The following is a 27963-nucleotide window of genomic DNA, read 5'->3' on the forward strand; positions in this document are numbered from 1 at the left end:
TCGAGCCTATGTGCGTTCCTTTTTTTTCTGTGAGGAATGTAATCAACCCACATCAGTTGATCCCAGTGTGCGCTTTTTTTGTCCGCATAGGACTAGTCACAGGATGCAGGATTTGTTGTGGAGTGTCTTTCAAGCCGAAACCAATGCCATATCTCTGAAGCTCCTGGACTGTGCACCTCATGGGGCTGCATAGTCATTCATAGAACCGAACCTCTGAGGCCTTGCAGCTGGATTCGCAAATCGTGGTGTGTGTGCCAACGCTCGTACTGGGTATACAGGTTGCAGATTCATCATCCTATGTTACTAATTGATCATGGTCGTGTTATTTGACTGAATTTTGTCATGCAGCATCCAAACATTCACACGATAGTGTTAAGGCTTATGGTTTCTGCACCAAGATTTTGTCGGTGAGGGGTTTTCTCGACAGCAAGGACTGCCAAGGTTTCTATCGAGGATGAAGATTCCAACTCTCCCATGACTGAGCACCCGCCATGCATTAAGTTCAAGACGCCAGACAAGATGGACAGTCACATTATGAATTATGAATGTAAACCAATAGTTATTTCCAGAAACCTTGGAACATCCAGTAATGTGGAAATGACCACTTGAACAGTTAGCTAATATGCTCTTTGAAGATACATGATTTATGACTAAAAAACAATATGTATCAATTAGCTAATATACTCTTTGAAGAAACATTATTTATTATGCTCTTTGAAGAAACATGATTTATGTTTAGTAATGTTGCTAATATTATTTTTAAGATATATATTGTTGTAGAGTAAAGCACATGGAAATCTAATTTGCACACATATTTGTTTTGGGCACTAAGATTTATTTTCTTCTTCTTCTTTGGTTTTATTCTTGCCCACCATATGTATATAACCATGCCTTTTTTTGGGCACCATATATGAAAATGACGCAGTGGGGGTCTTCCCCACTGTATTTGGCGTAACAAAAAATTGTGATACTCAAATCTGATACTGTAGATTTTGTGCTTGAGCTTCAGCCTTTTTGTGCATTTGTTTCAGCCTTTACACAATTCATACACCGAGATATATGTATTTATCATGTTTCATGCAGGTTCGTGTGCGGGTTATTTTTATATAAGTATGCAAGTTCTTTCCAATGGAAATCATCATCAACTTTGCTGGTGGTCTGGTCATTCTGTATCACTACGTTTGTCTTCACCGAGGATACACTTTTCCCAGATTGTTTCTTCCACAACCAGGCAAATCAGGACATCTCTCTTCCTAAATGACATGCAATACAACTCTCTTCACACAATTTGATTATTTTGTTTTTTCGAGTGGTCAAATCCTGGTCACAATGAGTCGTACAGTATAAATGATCTTCAGAGTTGTCTGATGATCTCATTGGATATCAGGCTTCAAAACTGGCTCTTCTTTGGACGTCAAACAAATCTATCTAAAGTGTATTTCTCAAGATAAATAAAATGCTCCAAGTATTTTCCAGTTCATATGATTAGTGTCTCAAGCCATTCTCAAGTTCTTTTCTGTAATTGTACGCTGCAATTTGATGGCTCCTGTTTCCTGCAATTCAGTTACAGATGTACTGTTAGGAATCCATTGTGGCTTATTTATATTTGTGGATCAAAAAAATGGAGAGGTTTCTCTCCTCTCCACCTGCAAGGTTCGATCCTTCCTTGACTACCCCGAGCTAGATGAGTTCTTATTGCAATTTCGTGTTCTTAGGACAGAGGCACAAACTAACAAGTTCTGCCACTCAAATAACCAATTTACTAATTCAGGTTGTGCTAGCTTTTGCAGTCTTAGTAGAGAGAATGAAAACGGCTTTCAAAGGATCTAGCCTCTATTCTTATCAACAAGGCCTGCAATCAAATGCTTCTTGTTTGTTGTTCTCTGGTCTTTGTATTATTTCACCAAATGGTTTCTGTATTAATTCGATGAATGGTTACACTATTCACATAATAAGGTGATCATCCTTGTCATTCAGATCAGATAATTTTATATTCTTTGCATCCCTCCTATTGGGATTCCTAGATAGCTCCATATATAGAGATGTACATGTATTTATATTGTTTATTTTCTACAGTCCAACTATGAAAGAGCTGTACGCTGACTGAGATGGCAACAACAACCTGTCGTGCACCACCAACGCAGGCGGCTTGCCTTCATCATCCCTGAGCTATGGAAGGAGCACCAAGGTTAAAGGTCTCCTCCAGGTCGAGCAAGGCAACAGATTAAAAGAAATCCCCAAACAGAAAGGGAAGGCACGTCATCCCCACTCTACTTCAGTTACTATGCATTTTAATCTGTTCTTCAGAATTCAGTCAGTAAATTGACATATTTGAGAGACATAGTTCTTGAGAATTGAATATAGTTAGTTTTTTTACGCTCCATCCACCTCACTAAAAAAGTGAAGGATTCAATCTTTTATCTCTAAATAGAAGCACCCCACTACTTGATTTTGCTGCAATTTCCTTGAGCCACGTCACCCCAATTAGCAAATACAGTACGCTGTTCGGCACCCATGTACTCTGGCTGCGCAAGGAGAAAGGCAACAGAAAGGAGTAGTACAGTCGCTACATTCAATTGTAACGGAAAGCTAAATGGCCATCAATCTTCCATTATTGTCTTTACACTGCAAGAAGGAACCGTCGGGCTACTGCTCATCTTCTCCACCGAGCAGGCCGCCTTTCGGTCATGAACGCAGTCATTAACAATTCCCTTTAAAAAGTTGTACTCTCTTCATCTCCCCATTAACGATGCTTCGTCCTCCCGATCAATATCCAGGAGCATGGATTCACGCCAGCGAAGTGATGGATTTCTTCCATTTAAAATCCATGCAATGCCCTCCTAGGAGATTGGTGGAATAGATCCTCGTGGCTATGCCATCAGCATGCTTGAATTCTTCGGCTCTACATCCTCCGCATCTATAAACTGGTCCTCTACAGCTCTTGCTTCTGATTTCTCATCCACCCCACCATGGAGGTAGCTTTCTTTTTTTTTTTTTGTTTTTTTTTGAAAAGAGGGCAAAAGCCTTGCCCAATTCCATTAATTAAGGGAGAGTTTACAAAGAGAACAACCCCAAAAGGAAAAACAAGCGACTACTCTCGCGGCATCAACGAGTTCACATGTTTAGCTCCCGCGAGAGCCCACAATTTAGCCTCATTTCTAATCTTGTCGAAAACCACCGTAGGGGGGGCGTGCTTGTTCTTGAAAACTCTAGCGTTCCTCTCATTCCATATTTCCCAAGCCACAAGAAGAGTGATGGACGCCACGCCCTTATGCTTCGTCATCAAGTACCACCAATCGATGAAGGGGAGAGTAGTCCAAGTGTTGGGGGAAAGAAGATGAAGACCAAGCCAATCCTTGATAAGCGCCCAAATGCGGATGGAGAACCGACAATGGACGAAGAGATGCTCCACGGACTCGAGAACCCTATTGCAAAGGGGGCAATTACCGCAATTATCCCAATGGCGCCTCTCCAAACGGTCACTAGTCCAAATCCTATCTTGGACAAAGAGCCATGAGAAGAACTTGATTTTCGGCGGAGCCCAAATCCTCCACACCGAGGAGCCAATAGGGGCCTCGATCGACCCATAGAATTGTGCCTTGTACGCGGACTTGGACGAGTAGTTGCCGTTCTCCGTAAGGTTCCAAGTAATCTCATCCATAACCCCGGGGTTCAAGGCGAAGGCACTAAGCCTAGACCAAAGAGACAAATATTGTCGCACGTGCGCAATGGAGAAAGTCGCTTCCATATCAATCTTGGCAATCCAAGCATTATTACTAAGGGCACTTTTGACGTTCCAACGCTTTCTAGTGGAGATAGAGAAGATGAGGGGGGCAACATCCTTTGGCTTGACTCCATGTAGCCAAGGTGCATCCCAAAAAGGAGTCTTCTCTCCATTGCCAACAAGGATGGTAGTGGCGGCGTAGAAGAGGTCCATATCCACCTCATTGCAAGGGTTACCCAACCCAACCCAAATCTTGTTGGGGTCCTTCCACTCAAACCAAGGCCAACGTAGGCGAAGAGCGCGGGCGAAGAAAATGGTGTTGAGAACACCGAGGCCCCCGAGGTTCTTAGGCCTACAAACCACCTCCCAATTGACCTTGCATTGCCCGCCGGTGACCTTGTCCGTTGCCGTCCAAAGGAAAGCCCGTTGAGTTTTCTTGATGGAGAGGAGGATACTTGGGGGAACCACAAGCGTTGTCAAATGGAAAATCGATTGAGCCGCGAGGACGGATTTGACAAGGGCGGTGCGGCCCGCCATAGTGACATACTTTCCATTCCAAGCGGGAACTTTGGCGGCCACCTTGTCCGCGAGCGGTTGTAGATGCGCACTTTTAAGGGCGCCCACCGTAAGAGGTAACCCAAGATATTTGATTGGGAAGGTCGCTCTTTCCACCGGTATGCCATGAAGGATATCATCCATGTCCACCTCTCCGCAACGAATAGGCACAACCGAACTCTTTTGGAAGTTGGTACAAAGGCCGGTGACGTCCCCGAAAATGTTTAAGATGGCGGCAAGGTTCGTAATATCGCTTTTCACCGGCTTCACAAAAATAGCCGCGTCATCCGCATAGAGGGAAGTCCTCACGATGGTGCTCCGGCGGCGAATTTTTTGTAGGAACCCATGAGAGGTAGCCAACTCAAGAAGCTTGGCGAGCGGGTCAATGGCAAGCACGAAGAGGAGCGGGGAGAGCGGATCGCCTTGGCGCAAGCCACGCCCATGCCTAATGGGACGGCCGGCTACCCCATTGAGGAGCACCCTCGAAGAAGAGGAGATGAGCAGGGCGACAATCCAATTCCGGAAACGGCTTGGGAACCCCCGTCTTTGCAAAAGGTCAATGATGTAGTCCCAACGCACGGAGTCGAAAGCCTTTCGGATGTCAAGCTTGAAGAGGAGTGTTGGAGTCTTGCTTCTATGAAGTCTAGTGGCGAGGTTCTTGACATAGAGGAAATTGTCGTGGATACTCCGCTTCTTGATGAAGGCACTTTGGGCCTTGGACACTAGCTCATCCATGAAAGGACAAAGTCTAATGGCCAACACCTTGGAGACGATCTTCGCGAAGCCGTGAATGAGGCTAATGGGGCGGAAATCCGTGATTTCCTCGGCGCCATCTTTCTTGGGAAGGAGCACAATATTAGCGGAATTGAGCCAATGGAGGTTGGCGACATGAAGGTTCCCGAAAAGGTTGATGGCCGCCATCACATCATGGCCAATGGTATCCCAACAATGCTTGTAGATGGCCGCCATCACGTCATGGAAACAAAAAAAAAAAACAAAAAAAAAAAAAAAAAACTATCGACGATGTACTGGCCAAAATAGTATCCTACTAGTATGTGGGATATGACGGTATGTTGGTGTTGATTTGTGCATCCACTTATTTCAACAGCCTGTTGATCTCCTGACCATCGACATGACTTAAGGATAAAGTTATAAGCCACAAACTTCTGGAGTTCATCGAAAGCATCAAAACCAACATATATTTCTATTTCTGTGATGCGGTCAACTCACTGATACACTTAGTGGATGTGGCCAGTCACTGGCACTTCCGTAGTTTTCATCAAACAATGGACTACCGATTTTCTTCACCATATTTTTTTTTACGGAAATCTTGTGGGAGAGCAGGGAGCTCCCACATTGCAATATAAGAAGAAGAAACATGATCCAGTTAATGAGAAAAACTGGACCTAAAAACCATACAAGACACGGTTAATTCAGAAAAATCGACCAAAATCACACATCCACTTACCAGTAATAGATATCCGTTTGATAAATTTCCAAATTGTGTTCTTCGATCAACTCTCTTTAATAAATGTATAATATGTGTAGTATAGACGATTGCTGCACGTATTTGGGATGTTTTTTTTAGATAAAAGGCACTCAAGTGCCCAACTTTGAATTAACAAAGCCACCAACGGCGAGAACGATACAAAGTGTTGAACCCAGCTTACAGAACGACACCACACACCCACACGAACTACCGAAAACGCTACAACCGGAAGCGTGATCAACGAGCTCAGCCAAATCGCCTACAAGACTCGGAGAAGAGCTGGAGTCTACAGTGTCGGGTCGAAGCTCACTCGAGAGCGAGCCATTTTCACGCGCGCCTCAACAGAACTCCTCCGTCGCAGAAACGCCACCGGAAGCCGACCACCACCGGGGGCCAGCCCTCGTTGCTCACAAAACGAACAACAGCGCCAAGGAAGCTCGACAAGGGAAGGGGCACGGAGCAAGCCTTGCCGAAGATCGCCGAAGAATCACCTCCGTCACAACCAACGGTGAGCCTCGCGCTGTGGGCTCCAAAACGGTGTCTTCAAGAAGAGCACGACACTGGAGTGCCGCCACCGCCCGATCCGAGGATCTTGGGTTTTCACCCGGGCGAAGTAGAGGAACGGAGATTGGCCTCACGGCGCCTTCAACAAGGAAACGCCGTCCACGGACGCCGCCGCCGTGGACTGAGGGGCAAAGGTTTCCCTTTGGCAACATCCCTACCAACTACACCCACAGCACTCGACTCGCCGACCACCACGCCGCCCTCACGGCCGTGGTCACTAGCCAGCACCAGAGTCATTGGCTCGCCCGCCAACCAACATGACTCCCACCTTCCAGGGCCGCCGCCCCGGTGTCCCAGCTCAGAGCTCAACGAGGAAAGGAAGAGAACGAGAAGACCTTCGCAGCGAGTACCCCGGACCGCCTGCGTGGAAGCATCGAACCTGACTGAAGAGAGCCCCTCCCGAGGATCGGTAGACCCACAGCCCCCGTGGCTGCCGGCAAAACCAGATCGCGGGACGAAAGACGATGGCTTCGCATGGCACCAGGCCCCTGCCTGGCCCGTGGGAAAGCCAGAACGCCTCCGAGCATCCTCACCAACACCGGCAGACCACCGCCGCCAGACAAGCTTGCCACCAAGGCAGCACACCGCACCTGACGACTGCACGCACCCACCAAAACGGAGATCCCGTCCAAATCGGGGCTGGATCTGGGCTCAGAAGGGGCCCGAGCGCCTGCCCGGCCCGTGAGGCGCCAGATCCCAGCCTGGGGCGGCACACAGGGTCGCCGCCGGCCAAGAGGGCCACCAGCACACCGTCGGGACGACCTCGTTCGACCTCCCGAGCCCGCCGAGAGAGGAGATCGGGCCGCCCGTACCTGCAACCGCCGGGGCCGCTCCAGGAAGCGACCGCCGCCACGAGCACGCCAGGGGCGCACCATCTCCACGCCGACGCCGAGGATCCGTGCCGCCGCGCCCGACGCCTAGCGCAGTGCCCTCACCGGCCGTGGGTGGCCCGCGCCGCCACCACCGCGCGAGGGGGGAGGAGGGCCCGCCGCCGCCGGCGACTCCCTCTGGCGGCAGCGAGACAGAGGGGGGGGGGAGGGGCGCCGCCACGGGCTCCTGGCCGCTCGCGGCAGCGGCTCGAGAGCGATAGCGTATTTGGGATGTTTATAGAATGAAACAGGCTAGCGCTATGTTTATAAAAATCCACACAGCCTCACAACAAACTGAACGCGCGCTAAGGCTGGTCATAGTGCATAGTATCATATACTAGTATCATGCATATGATACTTGTCTATGATACTATCTCTATAGTGGGTAGTATTATAGAGTAGTATCATAAACTTCTAAATTTATTGTTTTGTAGAATCCCAATGTAAATCTATGTACATGATCTATTTGACATGTACTTTTCTCGTAATGTGCGCTATGATATAGTATCCACCTATGTTACTCTAACCTTATATCTCCTCCTTAATTACATGCCACATCATCATATTTGTGGGCCTAGTATGTATGATACTACCTACTCCCTCCTTCTCAAGGCATAGGGCGTAAAATTTTTTGCACGCCGATTAAGGAGGTTTTCAGCCAGGCAACTCTTTCCTAACTTGCCCCTAATTAATCGCTAGTTAGTTGAGTATTTTTCTCACCTAGCATTGACTGCCTCCTCCTTTGATGGAGTTTCCTTTTCTCTCTCCACGCATGCAACATGCACAACCAATGAAAAGGCTGTAGTAACTGCTCCTCTCCTTGTTTACTACTCTTCCACGCATGCAGGGAGATGAAAAAGCGACGTTTGGTATTAACTGCTAGCGATTTTTAAGGTGGAGCACTGAACAAGCGGGGGTAATTTTGGAAGATTGGCGTGTTAATTGCATCTGAATGTGCTCACGCCTTATGCTTTGATGAAAATTCGAAAAAAAATATACGCCATATGCCTTGAGAAGGAGGGAGTATGATACTAGCACTATGGCCAGCCTAACTTATGCCCATGCGGCTTTTTGTTTTGGGAACTTCCAAGCTAATTGATTGAGGTCACTTTTTGTTGATGAACAAACTTTTGGAAGATAGTAATAACTTCTCTAGAACAATAATCGTACACTTACGGTAGGATTCCTTCTCTAGAACGTCCAAAAGCACTCATCTGCATCTCCATTCCTCCAATACAATGTGCTGACACCGCGTCCCCAAAACCGCCACCTCTCCAGCGTATTAATCTCAGTCCACCACACTCCATCCTCCACCTCACTCCCTCCTCCACCGGCTTTCCTCTCCTCGTCTCCTCCACCTAGACGCCACCCAGGCTATCCTATTGCTCGATCGAGCAGACGAGCAGATGGATCCTGCAGAACGGGATGGCGACTCAAGGAAGCCCAAATGTATTTCATCCCTGGTCTTCTTACTCTTTTTTTTTGTCTGATCTTCTTACTTCGACGATTGATGACTTCAAGAAATCGATGAGTATTTTCTGTTGGTTTTGCTTGCAGATTCCAAATTTTCACAGCAGGAGCTTCCAGCATGCAAGCCAGTGCTGACACCTAAAATTGTAACTATCCCAGTCACCAATTTTTTTTTTATCTTCAGATATGCATTTGCTGATATGTGGACATCGTAGGTCGTTACTGTCTTCTTGCTAATTGCGTTCCTATTCATTCCGATCGGGGTTGTGACTCTGAATGCGTCACGAGAGGTTAGGTGCAAATGTCTCCGATCATATTAGTTTTCTCTACTGTGATTCTTTATTGTGCATTTGTTTATTTTGTACCTTCGCTGTGATGCAGGTTGTCGAACTGGTGGAGAGATACGATATAAGTTGTGTGTGTTAGCGCTACATGTATATCTGTTGTAACATCCTTATCACGTGTAGAGATATGTTAGTTTAGTTTGATAAGCATCCTTGTAACCGATCTGATCTGGTGTATAAAGATCAGATCGTTCCCTAACTTCTCTCACACGTGATCAACAACCATGTACCTATCTTGCCGTTGTCGGCCTATATAAACACGTACCCGAGCCCGAGACAAAGGGCATCGATTCCACCCAAACCTAACGAGGTATCTTCACATGGTATCAGAGCCTCTCTTCCACAAAACCAATCTATGAGCCTTCCATCCTCATCCATCGCCATGGCCAACCCTCTGCCAAGCCAGGGAACGGCCGAGAAGCTCACGAGGGACAACTTCCTCCTATGGGAGACACAAGCTCTGCCGACGATCCGTGGTGCTCGCCTGATGGGGTACCTTGTGGATGCAGACGGACCAGAACGTCCTCTCCTACCTGGTGAATTCTTTGTCCAGGGAGATCATGCTGTCCGTGATAGGCATGAAGACATCGTCTGCTGTGTGGACTACAATAAGGTCCATGTTCTCAACCCAGTCGAGGACCCGCATCGCCAACCTCCGGGTCAAGCTCGCGAACACCAAGAAGGAAGGGAAAACCACCTCCCAATACTTCGCCCAGATGAAAGCGATTGCTGATGAGCTGGCAGCTGCAGGGCGGAGGATAGAGGAGGACGAGCTGGTTGAGTATTTGCTCGCCGGTCTCGATGATCCCTATAATCCGCTCTTCGCAGCCATTGGAGCCAACCCCGACATCAAGCTAACCGTGGGAGAGCTGTACTCCCAGGTGACCTCCTACGACAATCATATGGAGATGCTCGGTGTCCCCACTCACGGGGGCTCTGCCAACGCTGCCGCGCGAGGACGCGGTGGACCACGCCGGGGTGGCCAAGGAGCGCCCCGTGGACGTGGTGGAGGAGGCCGTGGCTACGGCCGTGGTCGAGGCCGCCAGCAAGGAGGTGGCAATGGTGGACGCCGCGGTGGCGGCAGCGGACGTCATCAAGGCGGCGGCGGCAACGACCGCGAACTCATCGTCTGCCAAATCTGCGGCAAGGCAGGCCATCCTGCCTGGAAGTGTTGGCACCGCTACTCTGATGATGAAGAAGAAGATCAGGAGAAGGGTGTCAACGCCGCCTACGGTGTCGACACCAACTGGTACTCCGACACCGGCGCCACCGACCACATCACCGGGGAGCTTGACAAGCTTACCATGAAGGAAAAGTACAACGGTCATGATAAGATTCAAGCGGCAAATGGAACAGGTATGAACATCAGCCATGTTGGTCATGCATTCGTTGATTCCCCATCCAAAAAATTCCACCTATACAATGTTCTTCATGTTCCATGTGCCTCAAAAAATCTTGTTTCTGTCCATCGCTTTACTTTGGATAACGGTGTCTTTGTTGAATTTCACCCGTGGTTCTTCTATGTCAAGGATCAGGTCACGAAGAAAATTCTGTTTAAAGGCCGATGCATCCGAGGTCTCTACCCGTTGGTATCATCATCATCAAGCACGAATAAACAAGCTCTTAGCGCCACCAAGCCTTCAGCTATCAGGTGGCATGATCGTTTAGGACATCCTTCGTTCAAAGTCGTTCAAAAGATCCTTAGGAAATATGATCTTCCTTTTTCTAGCAATTCTAGCATTGAGTCGGTTTGTGATTCATGTCAAAGAGCAAAAAGTCATCAACTACCTTACACAAGGTCCACTAGTGTGTCAACCTCCCCTCTAGAACTTGTATTCTCAGATGTTTGGGGACCTGCACCATCCTCTGTAGGTCGGTTTTCATACTATGTAAGCTTTATAGATGACTTTAGCAAATTTTCATGGATATTTCTTCTCAAGAAAAAATCTGAAGTATTTCAAGTTTTCAAGAATTTCCAGAATCTTGTTGAACGCCAATTTGGTAAAAAGATCATTACCATACAAACTGATGGGGGAGGTGAATATGAAAAACTAACTCCCTTCTTTCAAAGCATTGGCATCTCTCATCATCTCTAATGCCCTCATGCCCACCAACAAAATGGCTCAGCAGAACGGAAACATCGCCACATTGTAGAAGTTGGGCTTGCTCTTCTTGCCAATGCATCCATGCCATTAAAATTCTGGGATGAAGCTTTTTCTACCGCCACTCATCTCATTAATATGATCCCCTCCAAAGTCATCAACTATGAAACACCTATGGAACGTCTACTCCACAAAAACCCGACTATGCATCTCTTCGTGTCTTTGGTTGTGCCTGCTGGCCAAACCTTAGGCCCTATAACCAACGCAAATTAGCCTTCCGATCTAAGCAATGTGTATTTCTTGGTTATAGTAATATGCACAAAGGTGTGAAGTGCTTAGACGTCGCCTCTGGCCGAGTGTATATCTCCCGAGATGTTGTGTTTGATGAAACAGTTTTCCCATTCTCCAAACTTCATCCCAACGCCGGAGCTCTCCTTCGCCAAGCCATTCTTCTACTCCCAGAATCTCTTCAAAATTCATCGGACAAACTTCCTGGGGAGCAACAATGTACTGATTTAACATCTGATGTTTCACCTTTTGTTCCCGTAGTGTCCCTGCAGGTGCACCAGCAAAATGCAGGAGCAAATTTGGAGCAAACTGGCTCAGATTTGAGCTCAAACGGTGAAAATAGCGATCTGGGGCAAAACGACAGCCCTGGGACAGATCCCAATGATGATTCATTCGCGATCTCCGAAGATTCCGCCCCGGGATCGGCTCCTGCGTCAGGCTCTGCGCATCCGACAGGCGATCTGTCTCGATCTCAAGCGGGCGAACCCGCGTCGTCCACGTCGACGCCTCCTGCGGTGTCCCAAACGGCGCCTCCTGTTCGTGTCTACACGCGTCGCGCTCCAGCTCCACCACCTGGGCCCAAGCGGCCCACGACAGCATCTGGTCGGCCAACCAACACTGGTTCTGCACGCAGCGGGCCAATCGGTGGCTCTCCCGCTCGTGACAGGCCAATCATTGGCCCATCATGTCGCCAGGAGGGGCCTGCTTCTCCACCAGGATCTTCTGCACAGGCGCAGCAGCAGCAGGGGGAGCCAGGGCCAGGATCTTCTGCGAATAATGCTCCTGCAGCCGAGCCTGTGTATCGTACCAGGCAACAAACTGGAAAACGCAAGCCAAAGAGGTATACGGACGGATGCGGTTCGCTACGGTCTCTCTTGCATTTCGAAGAACACTGCTACGTTACAAATTGCACTAGGCTGATAAGAATTGGAAAAATGCTATGAATGATGAATATCATGCACTTGTAGAAAACAAAACTTGGCATCTAGTACCACCTAAGCAAGGCATCAATCTTATAGATTGTAAATGGGTATATAGGGTCAAAAGAAATGCTGATGGAACAATAGATAGATATAAGGCCAGATTAGTAGCCAAAGGGTTTAAACAACGATATGGCTTAGATTATGAGGATACTTTTAGTCCTGTTGTTAAAGCTGCAACTATTAGACTTGTTCTAGCTGTTTCAGTTTCTAGAGGATGGAGCCTCAGGCAATTGGATGTAAAGAACGCGTTTCTTCACGGTGTTCTGGAAGAGGAAGTGTATATGAAGCAGCCACCAGGTTATGAAGATCCCCGTGCACCATTTCATGTGTGCAAACTTGATAAATCTTTGTATGGTCTCAAGCAAGCTCCAAGAGCATGGTTTGCCAAGCTAAGCTCAAAGTTACAAGAGCTTCGTTTCCTAGCATCTAAGGCTGACACATCACTATTCATTTACAATAAGTCAGGTATCACCATCTTTGTGCTAGTATATGTTGATGACATTATTGTCACAAGCTCCTCAAACAAAGCAATTACTTCACTTCTTAAGGATTTGAGTTCAGCTTTTGCACTCAAGGATTTAGGTGATTTGCATTATTTTCTTGGCATTGAAGTTAGAAAATTAAGTGATAGTGTTATACTAACCCAAGAAAAGTATGCATCTGATTTATTGGCTAGAGTGGGAATGAAGGATGCTAAGATAGCACCCACGCCTCTTTCATCATCAGAAAAATTGTCAGCTTTTGAAGGTGATGCACTTGGACCGGAGGACGGCACAAGGTACAGAAGCATAGTCGGAGGACTTCAGTACTTAACTCTTACCCAGCCAGACATTGCTTTTTCAGTCAACAAGGTATGCCAATATTTACATGCACCAACCACTGTTCATTGGACAGCCGTGAAAAGAATATTAAGATACATCAAAGGGACTACAAGTCTCGGTTTGACATTTAGAAAGTCTTCTTCCACATTAGTAAGTGCTTTCTCAGATGCTGACTGGGCAGGCTGTGTAGATGACAGAAGATCTACAGGAGGTTTTGCTGTTTATTTTGGTCCTAACTTAATCTCTTGGAGTGCTAGAAAACAGGCCACAGTTTCTAGATCAAGCACGAAGCGAGTACAAAGCTTTGGCAAATGCCACAGCTGAAGTGATTTGGATTGAGTCTCTACTTGGAGAACTTGGTGTTCAAAGGAAACGAGTATCCTGTTTATGGTGTGATAATATGGGAGCAACCTATCTCTCTGCTAATCCTGTTTTTCATGCAAGAACAAAGCACATCGAAAATGACTTTCATTTTGTAAGAGAAAGAGTAGCAAACAAATTGCTTGAGATCAGATTTATTCCTTCAGGGGATCAGGTGGCAGATGGTTTTACAAAGGCCTTACCAGCACGGCAACTTGAAGAATTCAAGCACAATCTCAACCTTAGAAAGGGTTGTGATTGAGGAGGGGTGTTAGCGCTACATGTATATCTGTTGTAACATCCTTATCACGTGTAGAGATATGTTAGTTTAGTTTGATAAGCATCCTTGTAACCGATCTGATCTGGTGTATAAAGATCAGATCGTTCCCTAACTTCTCTCACACGTGATCAACAACCATGTACCTATCTTGCCGTTGTCGGCCTATATAAACACGTACCCGAGCCCGAGACAAAGGGCATCGATTCCACCCAAACCTAACGAGGTATCTTCACAGTGTGCGCATGGATGATAAGATCGCCTTCATTCAGAACTCCGAGATTGACAAAACATGCAACATCACACTACAGGTGAGTTTTCAATGAAAATGCTCCCAGTTTCTACATACTTATTACTTGCGATGGTTGCCCTTATTGCTTGTGATATTAAGTGCAGTGTTTTCATATCTTACTTTTTAAATTAATTAGCTGGTTTTTTTGTGCCTTTTAGGTGCCTAGATACATGAAGAGTCCAATCCTTGTATATTACCAGATTGGCAACTTCTATCAAAACCATCGAAGGTATATATATTAGAGCTCTTTTACAGTGATTGGCACGGAACTTTGGCTCCGTCTAATTAAATCTAGGTTCCGTCTAATGTATTTTTTCGTAGCCGTTGATTAAATCAGTGTATAACTTCTATGATTCTTTAACAATTCTAAACGCACGTTTGGAAGGTCAACTCACCAAATCATAATCAGAAAAATAAAAAATAAATCTCATTAAATCGCAGACACGTTCTGGCCTTCTTCCCAGGAGCAATCGCCTCTCCTCAATGGGCCGCCACGACCGCCTCATGTACTCCATCGCCCAGCCGCCGCCGCCCCCTCCCTCCGTTGCAGCCGCCAGACGCCGCCAGCCGCCACCGCCCCCTCCCTCCGTTGCAGCCGCCAGACGCTGCCGCCTCCCCTCTCTCCGTCTGAGCCCCCTCCCTCCGCCGCCCCCTCCCTCCGCCGCAGCACCCTCTCCGTCGCAGCCCCCCTCTCCTCCGTCACGGGGATCGCCGGGAAAGTCATGGACACGTCCCCTCTGTCGAAGGGATCGGCTGGAGTGTCGCTGGGATCGCCGGGAGAATCCAGCCCCTACCCCATACCTGACGCGGACGCGACTCTGGCTCCTCGTCCACATCGCCTCCTTCGATCGTCGGTAAGCTCCGATTCATCAATGGCCCCCTCCTCATATTTGGAAGCACATTGTCAGTTCGTTTATTTTTGTGAAACTACTCCCTAGTAGTGTGGTTGGTAACTGAATTTTTTTTCGAAATGGGGGAAAATCGCCCCAGCTTCTGCATCCAAAGGATGCACACGGCTTTTTTTATTAGATTATTCACAACACATCAACCAAAAACCAAATGCCTTCTCAGGCCGCCCAATAGCAGATGAGAAACACATCCAGTCAAGCAGACTCCCAGCATACGCCAACGCCTACGCCATAGAAGTTGCTACCGCCGTCTTCCTCGACTCCATCTTCAAGAGAGATCATCGCATTGACCATGCCAGGCCTGCCATCGATGCCGCCACGGCGCCAGACGACTCCACCATCTTGCACGAGTCCATCACACTGCATCCGTCCCGAGACACCACTGCACCATGCCGCGGCGACTCGACGACGCCGACACAGCGAAAGCACACCGCTCCACCTCAGCACCACCGCCATCCGTTGTCTGCTCCAAAAACGATGACCCCAACAGGGAGAACGGCGTTGTACGCTGCCATCGTCTGATCCGGGAGACCCGGGTCTAGGATTTCCCCCGGAGCAGCCCAGGCGAAGAACGCAGGCTGCAGAGACAATGCCTTCAACAAGGTAACGACGAAGAACGCCGTCATCATCCGCCATGACCGAAGTCCGGGCCGGCTTTCACCGGCAGCTGCGCCTCGCCATCGGGAGCTAGGCGACAGATCGCGAGATCCGCCACGGCTAGCCACACAACTAGCCGATCTCCTCCGGCGGAAGAGAAGACCACCACCGCCATGCCTAGAGCAGAAACTCCAAGCGCCCTCGTGAAGCAGAAGGGACACAAACGAAGCCCGCACGCCGCTGCCCGCAGGAGCCCGCCCATCCCCTCCGCTCGATCCCCATGGGGACCGGATCAGATTGGAAGGAGGCGCCGCTGCATCTTGCGATCCCCGGATCCGCCGTGGCCGCCGTCCCTTCGCTGCACCAACGCCGCGGGAGAGGACAACGAGCGCTGTCATCATCGCAACCCGGCGCTAGGAGGATGGCCGCCGCCGCCACCACACCGACCAGGCTTTGCCTGGCGGCGCTCCCGGCAGCGGCGGCGGAGAGGAGAACGCCGGGGGAGGGCTGGAGTGGACGGGCGGAGGTGGGCGCCCCGGCGGCGGCGCGGCGCCGCCGCGCGGGGGCGGGTTAGGGTTGGGGGGCGGAGATGGGTGTTGCTTTTCGATCCTGTCGGTGGCTCTGTGCGGTTGCTGCTGGTAACTGAATACTGAAGAAAGAATACACAACGTAGACACAGTACTTCTAAATCCGGCAGCCCGCTGCCTATTGGAACCAATGTTTAAAATAGCCGGCTACAAGATATAGCCGCGGCTTCCCAAAACAGCTATAGGCCCGGCTATACCTGGCTATAGCCGGCTATTTAAAGAATTTACCACCTTTTAGCGGGCTAATGCAGTTAGCCGCACCATACAGAAAAGGCTATAGCAGGCTATAGCCCGTCTATAGCCGGCTATTTTAAACTATGGTTGGAACACATGAGTAATTTGCTCTATCGGTATTCTCTCTATCATAGTCTTCTTTATTTAGAATCTCTAAGCTAAATTGATTGGGCAGCTTTAGGTCCTGTAGCTATCTTTGGGCTAGAGAGGTGGCAGTGGCGAGGTGCAGATTCAGCGAGCTGAACTCTAGCGTCAGCCTACTGTTGCACGTACTGTCAACAATAATAGAGCAGATAAAAACAGGAAGGAGAAAACTACCTTTTACATGTTTGTACAATACATAGTATCACATAATAAAAATTCGGATGAAGCAGTTCTTAGCTTATTGCTTGAAATTGTACAAAAAGCTAAGCATTGGCCGTATGCTCCTTCTATCGGCAGAAAACGTACAGAAAATTAAGCACTGGCCATGGCCACGGCTCTTGTATTTAAACCAAATGCATGAAGCGACTTTAGCTCCTGAGGTTTGTATACAGCTTCTGAACTTGCGACTGCAATTAGCGCTATGTGGTCAGCTTTGAGATTGTCCATTTTAATAGAGATGATTAAACAAAATAGAATCTGAGAGGTTACCATAGCAGTATCAAAACAGAAATGGTTGTACAAAGCAGGAAACATTTGCTGACGGTGATGCTCAAACATTTGCTGAATTATTGTTCCTGTTGTGTAGGACAACAAGCTGCGAGAAGAAGCTCTATGATGGGTGCATTTGAAGTTTGATCGTCGAGGTATTATTCTTGTCTGATCCCTTTGCTTCAGTTTGACACTTTTTTTTGCCTGAATGCTACTAATTTGTCCGTGATTTCAAGACAAAAGAAAAAGAGAACAAGTACTAGTTCGTGTTGTCGGATGACTTTAAGATTCGTGCTAGTCTAATTGGATGCTTCGCCCGCTCAAATGGATGTTCATTTTTTATAATCTTAGCAAAATATATTAGAGGTTCCGGTCCCACAGATTTTTGTTCCGGTCCCGCATTTTTGGTTCCGTCAGTTTAGTTCCGTCTATTTATCACCATAGGATCAGGGTGGATGGACGGTTATTAAAAATGCCAACCACTGTAAAATTTGTATATTAACAAATGAAATGCATTACATTCCTTCTCCGTGTGCTTCCTGAGAAAATTCATTCCCCACCTACAATTGCATTTTAATAAGACTCTGTTGCACTGGAACACATGTATTCATTTCTTTCTTCCACATTCTGTTGTACTGATTTTGATAGTGTCCTGGTATAACAAATTGTGTTGACATACTCAGACCAATTGCTACGCCCTTTTCCTAGGTATGTGCAAAGTCGAAATGACAAACAACTGCGGTATAAGAATGTTCACTTGGGAAAAGAATGTGAACCTGAAGGGCATGCCGCTGGTGGTGCTCCAATTGTTCCATGTGGCCTTGTTGCTTGGAGCCTGTTCAACGACACATTTACAATTAAGCTCAATGGGGAGACTATTGAAGTGAATAAAAAGGATATAGCTTGGAAGAGTGACAAGAAGCATAAATTCGGCAATGATATCTATCCTAGTAATTTCCAGAAAGGACGTCTCATAGGTGGTGCTAAGCTAAACGAGAGCATAGCAGTACGTGGATTTTTCCTCTTTCTTGTCACAATTTTTATTCTTGCCACAATTCCAAGAACGATATCTATCCTATTACTTCCTTATTCTTGTCACAATTTTCAGTTAAGTGAGCAAGAAGATCTCATTGTTTGGATGAGAACCGCTGCCTTCCCAACTTTCAGAAAGCTATATGGCAGGATTGAAAAGGAGATCATGCCTAAGGATAACATAACAGTGGTTATACAGAATAACTATAACACGTATAGCTTTGGAGGATCAAAAGCGTTGGTCCTTTCTACTGCATCTTGGATTGGAGGAACAAATAACTTCATTCGTATTGCGTATCTTACTATTGGTGGTTTGTGCCTCTTCCTTGCTTTCGGGTTCACAGTTCTGGAGTACATGGTTAAGCCAAGGTATGTTTCGTAATTCGCGCAGCAGTATTTATGGACATAAATTTATCCTTCTGAAACATGTTGTTAAGCGTTCATACCACTTATTTTCACGAACCCTTTGTTATCTACTTGAATGTATTTTTTATTAGATTAAGCCAATGCAATTCTTGGTTTTGTCAATTTCAGTGAAACTATGAAGGTGCGCCGCGGCCTGTGAGATATAACTATCCTGTGAGATATTACTATTGCTGATCAAGTCTGTGATATGTGAGTAGAAGTATCGCGAAGTGATGACACGAAGAAGGTGAATTCATTCATAGGGCAGGAGAAATCAATGAGTTACTAATTCTCCTTTTTGGAAAGGATTGATGGAGGTAAAACACGAGTTTTTTTCAAGGGGCTCCTTCAAAGTGGGTAATGGTATGACCATCCGCTTCTGGGAAGATACCTGGTTGGGAAATACTTCATTGGCTCAGCAATATCCTTCACTATACAACATTGTCCATCATAAAAATGTCATTGTGGCACATGTGCTTGCCCAACCACCTTTGAATATTACCTTCCGAATAGTGTTGAATGGTAGTAAATGGACTTTATGGTTACAATTATGTCGGAAACTCATGATGGTTACTTTGAATGACGAAGATGATAGGTTTGTTTGGAATCTGACATCTAACGGAGTGTTTACTGTCAAGTCTATGTATGAAGATATTATGTGTGACCATACCCCCTTTTTGCGAAAATATCTATGGAAGGTCAAAATACCCCTTAAGATTAAAATTTTCATGTGGTTCTTGAGTAATAAGGTTTTGTTAACAAAAGATAACCTAGCGAAACGTCAGTGGAATGGGTGTACAAAATGTGTATTCTGTGGGGAACAGGAGACCATTCAACATCTTTTTATTGATTGTCCGTTAGCTAAGCTTTTATGGCGTATAGTTAATTTCACCTATGATCTCCCACCTCCTACCAATATTACCAATATGTTTGGTAACTGGCTTAAAGGAGTAGATAGAAAATCTAAGGTGTTTATCTGGATTGGGGTTTCTGCCTTATGTTGGTCTATTTGGAGGGTCTAAAATGATATAATCTTTAACAAAAAAGTCTCTTTTCATTTCTTGCAGGTTATTCACATGGTCTCCCATTGGGTCCAGCTTTGGGCTCTACTTTCCCCGGAGGGATTGCGGGATACCATGGCTTCTGGATGCACACGTCTCCTGATGGTCGCTCAGGATATCTTGTGCCAGGCTGGTTGGCGGCATACTAGAAGACTATGTTGAGTGGTAGTCGTAGTATGTCCTTTTTTCGATGGTTGATTCTTGTATCAATCATTGAGCATGTGTGAACTGTAAACAATCTTGTTGGATCTTTTTATTAATAAAAGGCCGTGTGCATCGTCATGATGCAGAAGCCGGGGTACACCCCCATTTCGAAAAAAAAAACTGAATGGTACTAAGACATATCCCCATGCGATTACATAGTTGACATGTTTGTCTTACATAAATGGTATCTAGCTCATGCTGCTGTCGTCATATCATCAGAGATAATGATGATGAGTTCGTTAACTGGTGCGGGGAGAGTCGGGAGACCGATAGCTTTCACAATACATTGAAAAATTTAATGTATGCTTGAATTTACCCCCTTACCTCTGTTCGTTAGGATCAAATCCAATGACATACTGTTCGCATTAGTATGTTATGCCGACCCAAATTGTTAGATTGAGCAATGACAGGGGGGTCCTAATGAACCATGAAGGCAATGTGTATGTCCAAGCTGGAAAGCAGAGAACATCTCTTTGACAATCCAATGAGCTCTACTTTATGTCTGGATTCTAAGATAGGTAGATAGCCCATGCATTTCTTTGAATTGTAGTGCTACTGTTGGTAATAGATGAAAAATAGCCTTCAAATCAGAAGATAAAGTAGAGGTAGTATTTCATTTGAAAACACAAATAAACTAATGACATAAAGTCAATCTTGAATTTGATTCTTACATAATCAGCTTTGAAGTTCCATATGTGGTGAGAAAAAAATCTTTATCATAACCTACGGGAACAGTTCACCCAGATTTAGGGAAAGCACTCAAAATTATTTGGATTTTGGGACAAAATTCTTGTGATGTTTACAAAGACCTCAGTGTCAACATTTAAAACAACTGATTTGTTAATCCAGTAACTACCAGTCTATTTTCACATAACTGAAATATTGATAAACACTCAAGCAGACTGGAAAAGCTCTTTGACACAACTCCCTTGAGAGGGTCAGTTGCATTTTCACAGAATACAATATCCTGCACTTTGACACAAGAATGCATCATCCTTGTCAGAATCAGTTTAAGTGCTCCTTCCAAGTTGGAAGCCCAAAATATAACTGGGGAAGCTTCCAAAAGACATCATTTTGCAACCTTGGTAGACAACGCATCCCTGCACCCCATCTTCCTCTTTGCCCATATGTTTCCTCATCTTTTTCCTTTTAGACAATACCATCCGCGGCTTGTAGATGACGTTGAGCACGGCCGACTGGCCACCTTGGGTAGCTGCATCGCGGCGACGCAGGGGGGCTCACTGTCTACTTGAGCTAAACAGTTCAGCAGACAGCCTCTAAGATATAGCGCGTGGTCTGTTAGTTGAGGAATAGTCCACCAAGAAGAAAATGAACAAGTCAAGGGATTTTTCTGGAAGGACGTAGAATCAATAAGTACACATGACTCAGCTTAATTGTATTTTCTACTCACTGATCTACGGTGTCGCCAAACCACATGAGGTGGCGTTGAATTATTTGCAAGAGCAATATCAAGTTTGATGAGGCTACGTTACTTCACATTTGGTGGGGTATCTGAAGACTGCTCTCTGTCAGCTGAATGCTCCAACTCACCATTCGCTTGCCTGGCCTTTACAGCAGCTAAAGTAGCACAAATCGCCTCAGCCTCTGCAACAGATGCATCAAGCAAATAATCAGCGAACAACCATGAACTCTAGCTTCCAGTACTGTATTAGTATGGAAAAAAAGCAAGATAATGTATGAATTGTCTTTGTTGAGTGTTGTACAACCTAAGCATAGCGGCTGAGCATTTCAGCTAACGGTTTGCCAAAATGATAAAGTATACGTGGTGTTGGTGGGAAGGAAGGTAATGTATAGTGCGAGCTTAGATCACATACAATATATTCTTTAATGTTAGAGGGTGACCGTAAAAAAGAACACAGACAAAGAACATACAATATCTTCTTTAATGTATTTGCACTTTGTCCACAAAATTTTACATGTAGACAAAGAACACAGACACTTACATGTCAAAAAAAATCACCTTTTTTATTACATTCAGGAACACGAATTATTCTTTATTTGGCAAACTTTTATCACAATTGCGGTACCGTAAAAAAATTAGAAGATGTGTTCACCCTCTATTTTTTTCCTGCATCCGCCACGGCGAGGCCACGGCGAGGGGTGCTGGCAAGCCGTGTGTCTGGTAGTCAAACACTCCTTTAGAAAATCTTCTAGATATTAATGACATATTTTGTTTCTATTTTTACATTTATGATTATTTGTCATCATGTAGATGTGCGCTTGTCAGCATAACTTGACACACGTCAAGTCCATAATCTTTTACCAAATCTAACCAATAAATAGCCATATCATTACAATAATATTTGATAATTAATGTGTCCGTGCTACAAATACAACAGTGCAAGGCATGCTCGACCACACAGAGAGAACATCCAAGGCATATCAGCCATGAAGGTGATCCTTACCCTCCTCGTCATCCTTGCACCCCTCTACATGGCCGCCGCCCGCCTCCTTTGCCCCAACGTGCTGCACGTTAGCATGACGGTCGCCTGCAGCAGCGCACACGGAACAAAGTTCATGTATGATAACTGCATCGACGCGATGCAGCGTGGTGGCATCGACCCCTCCCCATCGCACACAGAGGAGACCACCGTGTATGCCATCCTCGCCGCGAACCAGGCCATAGATTCCTACAGCGGCACCCTTCAGGATTTGAGGATTCAGCTCCAACAAAACAAATCACTCTCCCGTGCAGAGAGCGATGCCTACCACGGTTGCATGAACGACTACACCACATCGACCAACACCCTCGCCGTCATCGTCAACAGTTGTCTGAACAACTGCTACTTTAAAAAACTCTCCAGCCTGTACGTGGATGGGATTATGAGCCTAGAGAACTGCAAAGACCGCATGCTAGCGCCATGGATGAACGTGCCACCGTTGTACCCCAAGGTTGAGCGTGACCGGAGCAAGATCGTGATAGCCTACATGCTTGGTTATCTGCTAGACGGCCTATGAGTGTGTAGGCTTAGATGTGCGTCAGTATCTTGACCCAAGCGAAATCAATAGAAATATAAAATGGGATTCACTACCCAGTTCTACATTCGCGTATTACTCTAAAGTGTAATTCTAGCTAGTCTCGGTTTCAACTCTTTTCAGGCCATCCGCCGATTTGCGAGTATGCCATGTGGCCAAAAAAATTTGCATTTGACTTGCAGGTTTTCCTTCAGTGTATCCACAATTCAGAAAAATGTTGCGGTAAATATTGTGCAAGTCACGTGGCACCAATCTCAAAACAATAATAATGCTCCAATAAAGTGGCATAAGGAGTAGGTGGTACGGTTTTTGAAACATGAATCAACGCCGGAAACCTTTTGAGTTGAAATAATAGGCGGTATTTTCTTTTCTTTTTGGCTATGGAGTAATGGACCGTTAGGAGCGTATCAGCGCCGTAGGATCCTGTCATACGACCCTATCGTAGAAACTTATCACACAAGCATGAATTCAATGCAATTAATAAATAAAATGTATAAAATGAATGCACAGTCTCACACAAGCAGCCCTTCCATGCATATAAATTGACTCATGTACTGCCCCACAAGATCATCTTCAGAGTAGCCCTTCAGAAAGATCATAGCAACAGACCCTTTTCTTCCTCTGCCGGACAACCATGGCCTGCGGCCTCACAGTGAATTTCTTCAGCGTCGTGCTCCTCTCCCTTCTGTGCAACACCCTTGCAGGTATAGTACGTCAAACGAAAAAATTATGTTTACTGAAAAATCTGAAACAGGCATATACCTAGATGGTAGATACGGGCATACGGCTGCAGAATACAAGTGCTGATGAGTGATGATGGAAACTAATTAAGCAGGCGGAAGCGTGGAGGACTACGCCGCTGATTTGGTGCCAGTGTGGGAGCCGCCGACGTCGAAGGGGCAGTGGCGGCCGTCGGAGCCTGCAATCTTCGGGACGTTTAGGAACTGCGGACAGTGCAAGTGCTGCTCGAATGCCGGCCCCCGGTACTGCCAGTCCATTTTGTGCTGCAAGGAGATTGTGTGCGGGAACGAAGGCTGCACGCCTCCTAAGCCCATCTACTGCGGTTGCGACCCAAAAACGTGTGTGAATCACTAGGACAACGGGCCATGCAACCTTCCCATTCAGACACACACAAAATAAATGCAAAATTTACAGGCCGTGTGCCATGTCCAATAAATCGCATACGGCTCATTTTCTAGAGAATCATGTGCCAACACTCGCACCTACTTTTTTTTGAACACGGAGAGGCCCCAAGGGCCTAGATTACAATTATTTTTCTGTAACATCCCAAAACTTACTATTTTGGAATGTTAATGTGGTGCCCGGACTTACCAGTCCAGAACTCCTGTTATGCATACAATTTCACGATCCCAAGATCATTCCATCGTGAATACATAACCGAACTGATATCAGATTACATCATCCATTACAGTACCGAATTACAGATATTACGGAAGTCTTACATCATAGGTCATCCAGGCCGTAGTTCAACAAACAGCAGCGGAATTTATTTGACTCCAAACAACGGCGGAACCCAAGTCAGGCATTTACCCTACTGGGAGAGCGTCCTAGTTCGCGTCTTCGGCGTCGTACTTTTCTTCTTCGTGGTACTCCTCTTCCAAGTCTGGCCAAGTAAATAGCCAGGACAACAATGCCAATGAGTACGTTTGAATGTACTCGTAAACCACCTTAGAGAGAAATATGGCGGTCGCAAGGAACAGGCACTAACTAAGGCGACAAAGAGCGAGAGAGAGTTTCTCTCGAGAATAAGATATCTCTATAATTTTGTTGAAAATCTTTTTGTAACAATTATCATTTGAAGACTAATAGGTAAGGGTGACCCAATTTATTTTTCTGGCCCTCGAAACGGCCAAACAACTGTACCAACTTTCCACCGTACCTCTCAGGTACATTTCCTCCAGTCCCACTGGCAGCACTTTCCCAAAACAATTTTTAGAAACCCTTTTTATAAAACAAAAACTCTTCAGGCTAAGCAACAGCATTCCCGATCGTCCATAACCGCGGACACGACTATTCGAATAGTTTTCACTCTGTAGAGGTTGTACACTTTCCCCACAAGATCCGGATACTCATCGTGTGGGCATCATCCCTGCATAACAACATATACCACGACAAATACCCGATCGCAGTTTTTCGCCTGCTCGCCTTAGCCTAAGACATGCCGCCTAGAGTTGTACCTCCCAACACCAGAGTCTGAGGGGTCGTTTACCTGGGAATAGCAAATTCCCCGACCAGCTCGATCCTCCGGAATGCCGCGACCGACTGCGGGGCATTATTCAATGGGAGCTAGGTTGTACCCCTGCCATCGGTACGCAATGGAAAGGCGTTCCCAGTTCGTCAGGAAGGCCACGGTCGATAGGTGTCCATGGTCGGACTACCTCTTACACTTGCAGGACCCAAACTAAGGCGATACAAACTACTATGCTACGTCCCGTGCCCACTATGGGGTAATGTGGTCGTACTGTCTTTCAGTCCGAGTGAGTACTTAGGCGCTAAAGTTTTTGAAAACATTTTCTTTTCTCCACTTGCCTCCAGCAAATATTCTTTCCATAATCATCTTTCCTTTCATAAACCCACACTTGAGCAGTGATACCCCATTCCAAGGTTTTCGAAAACTTCTTTTCAGGAAAACATTTTCATAATCATTTCTCCAGGGCTCCCAACCTATAGTCCAATTCTTCTTCGAAAAATGGCGACAAGGATGACAACGTGATCAGCACCATATCACTAATAAAGATGTGGTCAGTAGGTAACAACGAGGGCTGCACTCTAAGGGTGGATTAATAAAACTCCGGGTGGCACTAACCACCGACATGAAAATTAAAAGACATGCACTTTATAAAAACCTGTAATAATGCAAGAGCAAGATATATAGGATCGGAGATGCATCAAGAGATGGCTTGCCTTGATCAGCAAAGTGTCCCTGGTCTTCCTCTTCAATTCCTCCAAAGTCTCATTCTCCTCCGTTTTCGGCGGCGTTCGAATCTAACGTTGCAAAAAGAAAAACAACAAGTCATACCCAATCAACAAACCACACCAGAATAATTCACACAAAAATTTGGTAAAATCACAGTATGTAAAGGCTCACAAATGCAAGCTACTGAAAGTGGTTTCACCCATTTATGGGTTTTAAAACAAAAGATATGATTTTTGCAATTTCAGAATGACTTAGGAACCATTTAAATGGTCTAAATCTTTCTGTATGTCTCAAAAATGCATGCAGCATACCTACTGAAAGATAATAACATGTAGAGCACACATGCACAAGAATTATATGCAAATAAAATCTTAAATGACCTAGACAAATTAACTAAGACAGAAACTAGAACATACAAACAGCTAGGCGCACCAGTATCAGAGCATCACCAACCAACACCAAGCATACCCCTGGATAGGTGAGACTAAATGTGAACTAATCCCACTGGTTTGGTATTTTCTGATTTGTAAATGATTTTATAAAAATCAAATACTGAAAAGGTTCACTGTTTCAGTAATAAATTCTCCAGGCATAAACTACCACTCTACAAATTATTTCCTTTGGCACAGAAATACCTTAACATTATATCTACCAGTTGCACTTGGTTTGGATTCAAAAACATATGTGGTTTTTGAAATAAAATTCATGGAATAGCTCTCTGGTCAAATTTTGATTTGTAAATAAAACCAAATCTAGGAAGGTCCTGCATGTGATAGTAGTGCCAAAACAAAGGTATTTACTTCTACTTCACAGAAAAATTAATCTCATGCAGAAAGGGTTTATCAATCTCACACCATAAATAAAATACACAATCAGTAACCTTTTAGGTTTTTATTTAACAGCATATTTTCACAACTCTAAAGCACATGCATGCAATTATTCATGGTAGAGAAAACATCTATGAGCATCTAGAAATTGAAATCAACAATTTTGGTCTCTCCATGAATTTTTGGTATTACAAAATCTAGACAGAACATTACTGGTAGGTTTAATTAGAGAAAAAGGGGGGGAAATGAATTCGGGCCGGGGTGCTGGGCCTGGCCAGATCCGGCCTGGTAGAGATGCGGCCGCGCGGGAGGCCATCCCGTTTAAAATGCGGGGACGTGGCGGGCCACGCTGGCGTGCGGGCCCCGCGTCAACCGCATGCATGCGAGGGCGTCTCCTTCCTCGCGACGCTGTTCACCAACGGAACCCTAGCTACTTCCGGCGACTCGTGCGCTCACCTCAGTTCGCAAAAAACGGCGAGTCGGGTGCGTTGGACGCGGCGGAGGATGTTCTCCCGAATTCAGGTGGTGGCGGCGAAAACAGCACGGGTCGGAGCGGCGGTCGACGGCGACGGTCCGCCCCGCTGTTCACGCTGCAGTCGATGTCGAAGCGACCTAGGTGGGAAACGATGGAGCGTTAGCGAGGGAGAGGTGTGTAGCAACCAGGGAGCAAACAAGGGAGGGGAAGAACGGCGGGTTTCCGCGTCGGCAACCTTCACCGGTTTGCAGCAAGGCGAGCAAGGTCGCGGCCAGCAGGGAGGAGAGGAGCTCCTCTCTGCTGGGGGGATGAAGTTGTGGTGGCTTGTGAGTGTGCTGGCAAGAGGAGAGGGAAGGAGAGGGTTGGGGGCGTTTTAAGGAGCGACGTCGGTGCACGGTGCACCAGGTCCGTGGCGAGGAGAGGAGCGGCGGCATCAGCTAATTGGGCGAGCTGGGCGGCGGGGCTACATGTCCGAGCCGCGACACCAAAGGTTGGGAGCTAGCGCGCGTCGGTGGCGAGGTGAGAAGAGATGTGACAGAAGGTTGGCACTGCAGCCCAACTGTTCGACGAAATGCCAGAAATCATGGTGTCGATGTCGTGCAGGGTGATGGGAGGGGACGGCGTTGCTCTTGTCTCTGAGGCGCGTGACTCTCTCCCGAACACCCGAAGGTTGTTCAGGAGCATAGGCGCGAGGTGGTGCGGTCGCCACCGTGGCCGTGTCCATGCCGGCGTGCATGGTGGCCATTGGGGGTGTGTGGCGTGCGTGTGTGAGAGGGAGGGCACGGGAGTGTGCGAGGGAGAAAGAGGAGGTGCAGGGGAACGTCGGGAGTGTTTGGCCCCGCGTGCATGAGCAGCAGAGAGGAGAGAGGGAGGTGTTGGCTCCATGCGGCCGGGTTTCCAAAGGGAGGCACTACAGGAATTTCGGTC

General features: G+C 46.5%; 1 protein-coding gene across 1 annotated transcript; it reads left to right on the forward strand.

Moving 5' to 3' along the window:
• Positions 1 to 8607: 8607 nt before the first annotated feature.
• On the forward strand, positions 8608 to 18694 carry LOC124694476 (ALA-interacting subunit 1-like). The gene is made up of 9 exons (XM_047227461.1): positions 8608 to 8650; positions 8759 to 8817; positions 8887 to 8961; positions 9053 to 9090; positions 14085 to 14157; positions 14297 to 14367; positions 17806 to 18103; positions 18206 to 18498; positions 18664 to 18694. The coding sequence occupies exons 1-9, from the start codon at positions 8608 to 8610 to the stop codon at positions 18692 to 18694; spliced, it is 981 nt and encodes a 326-aa protein (XP_047083417.1).
• Positions 18695 to 27963: the final 9269 nt, after the last annotated feature.

Source organism: Lolium rigidum, chromosome 3, assembly GCF_022539505.1.
Source record: "Lolium rigidum isolate FL_2022 chromosome 3, APGP_CSIRO_Lrig_0.1, whole genome shotgun sequence".
Lineage (NCBI taxonomy): Eukaryota > Viridiplantae > Streptophyta > Magnoliopsida > Poales > Poaceae > Lolium > Lolium rigidum.

What these genes read in the sequence shown, in the direction of transcription:
- LOC124694476 (XM_047227461.1), top strand. Translation starts at nt 8,608, where the DNA reads ATGGATCCTGCAGAACGGGATGGCGACTCAAGGAAGCCCAAAT. An exon ending in CGACTCAAGGAAGCCCAAAT is followed by an intron (nt 8,651 to 8,758) that starts GTATTTCATCCC and finishes TTTTGCTTGCAG; the next exon opens with ATTCCAAATTTTCACAGCAG. An exon ending in AGCTAAACGAGAGCATAGCA is followed by an intron (nt 18,104 to 18,205) that starts GTACGTGGATTT and finishes CACAATTTTCAG; the next exon opens with TTAAGTGAGCAAGAAGATCT.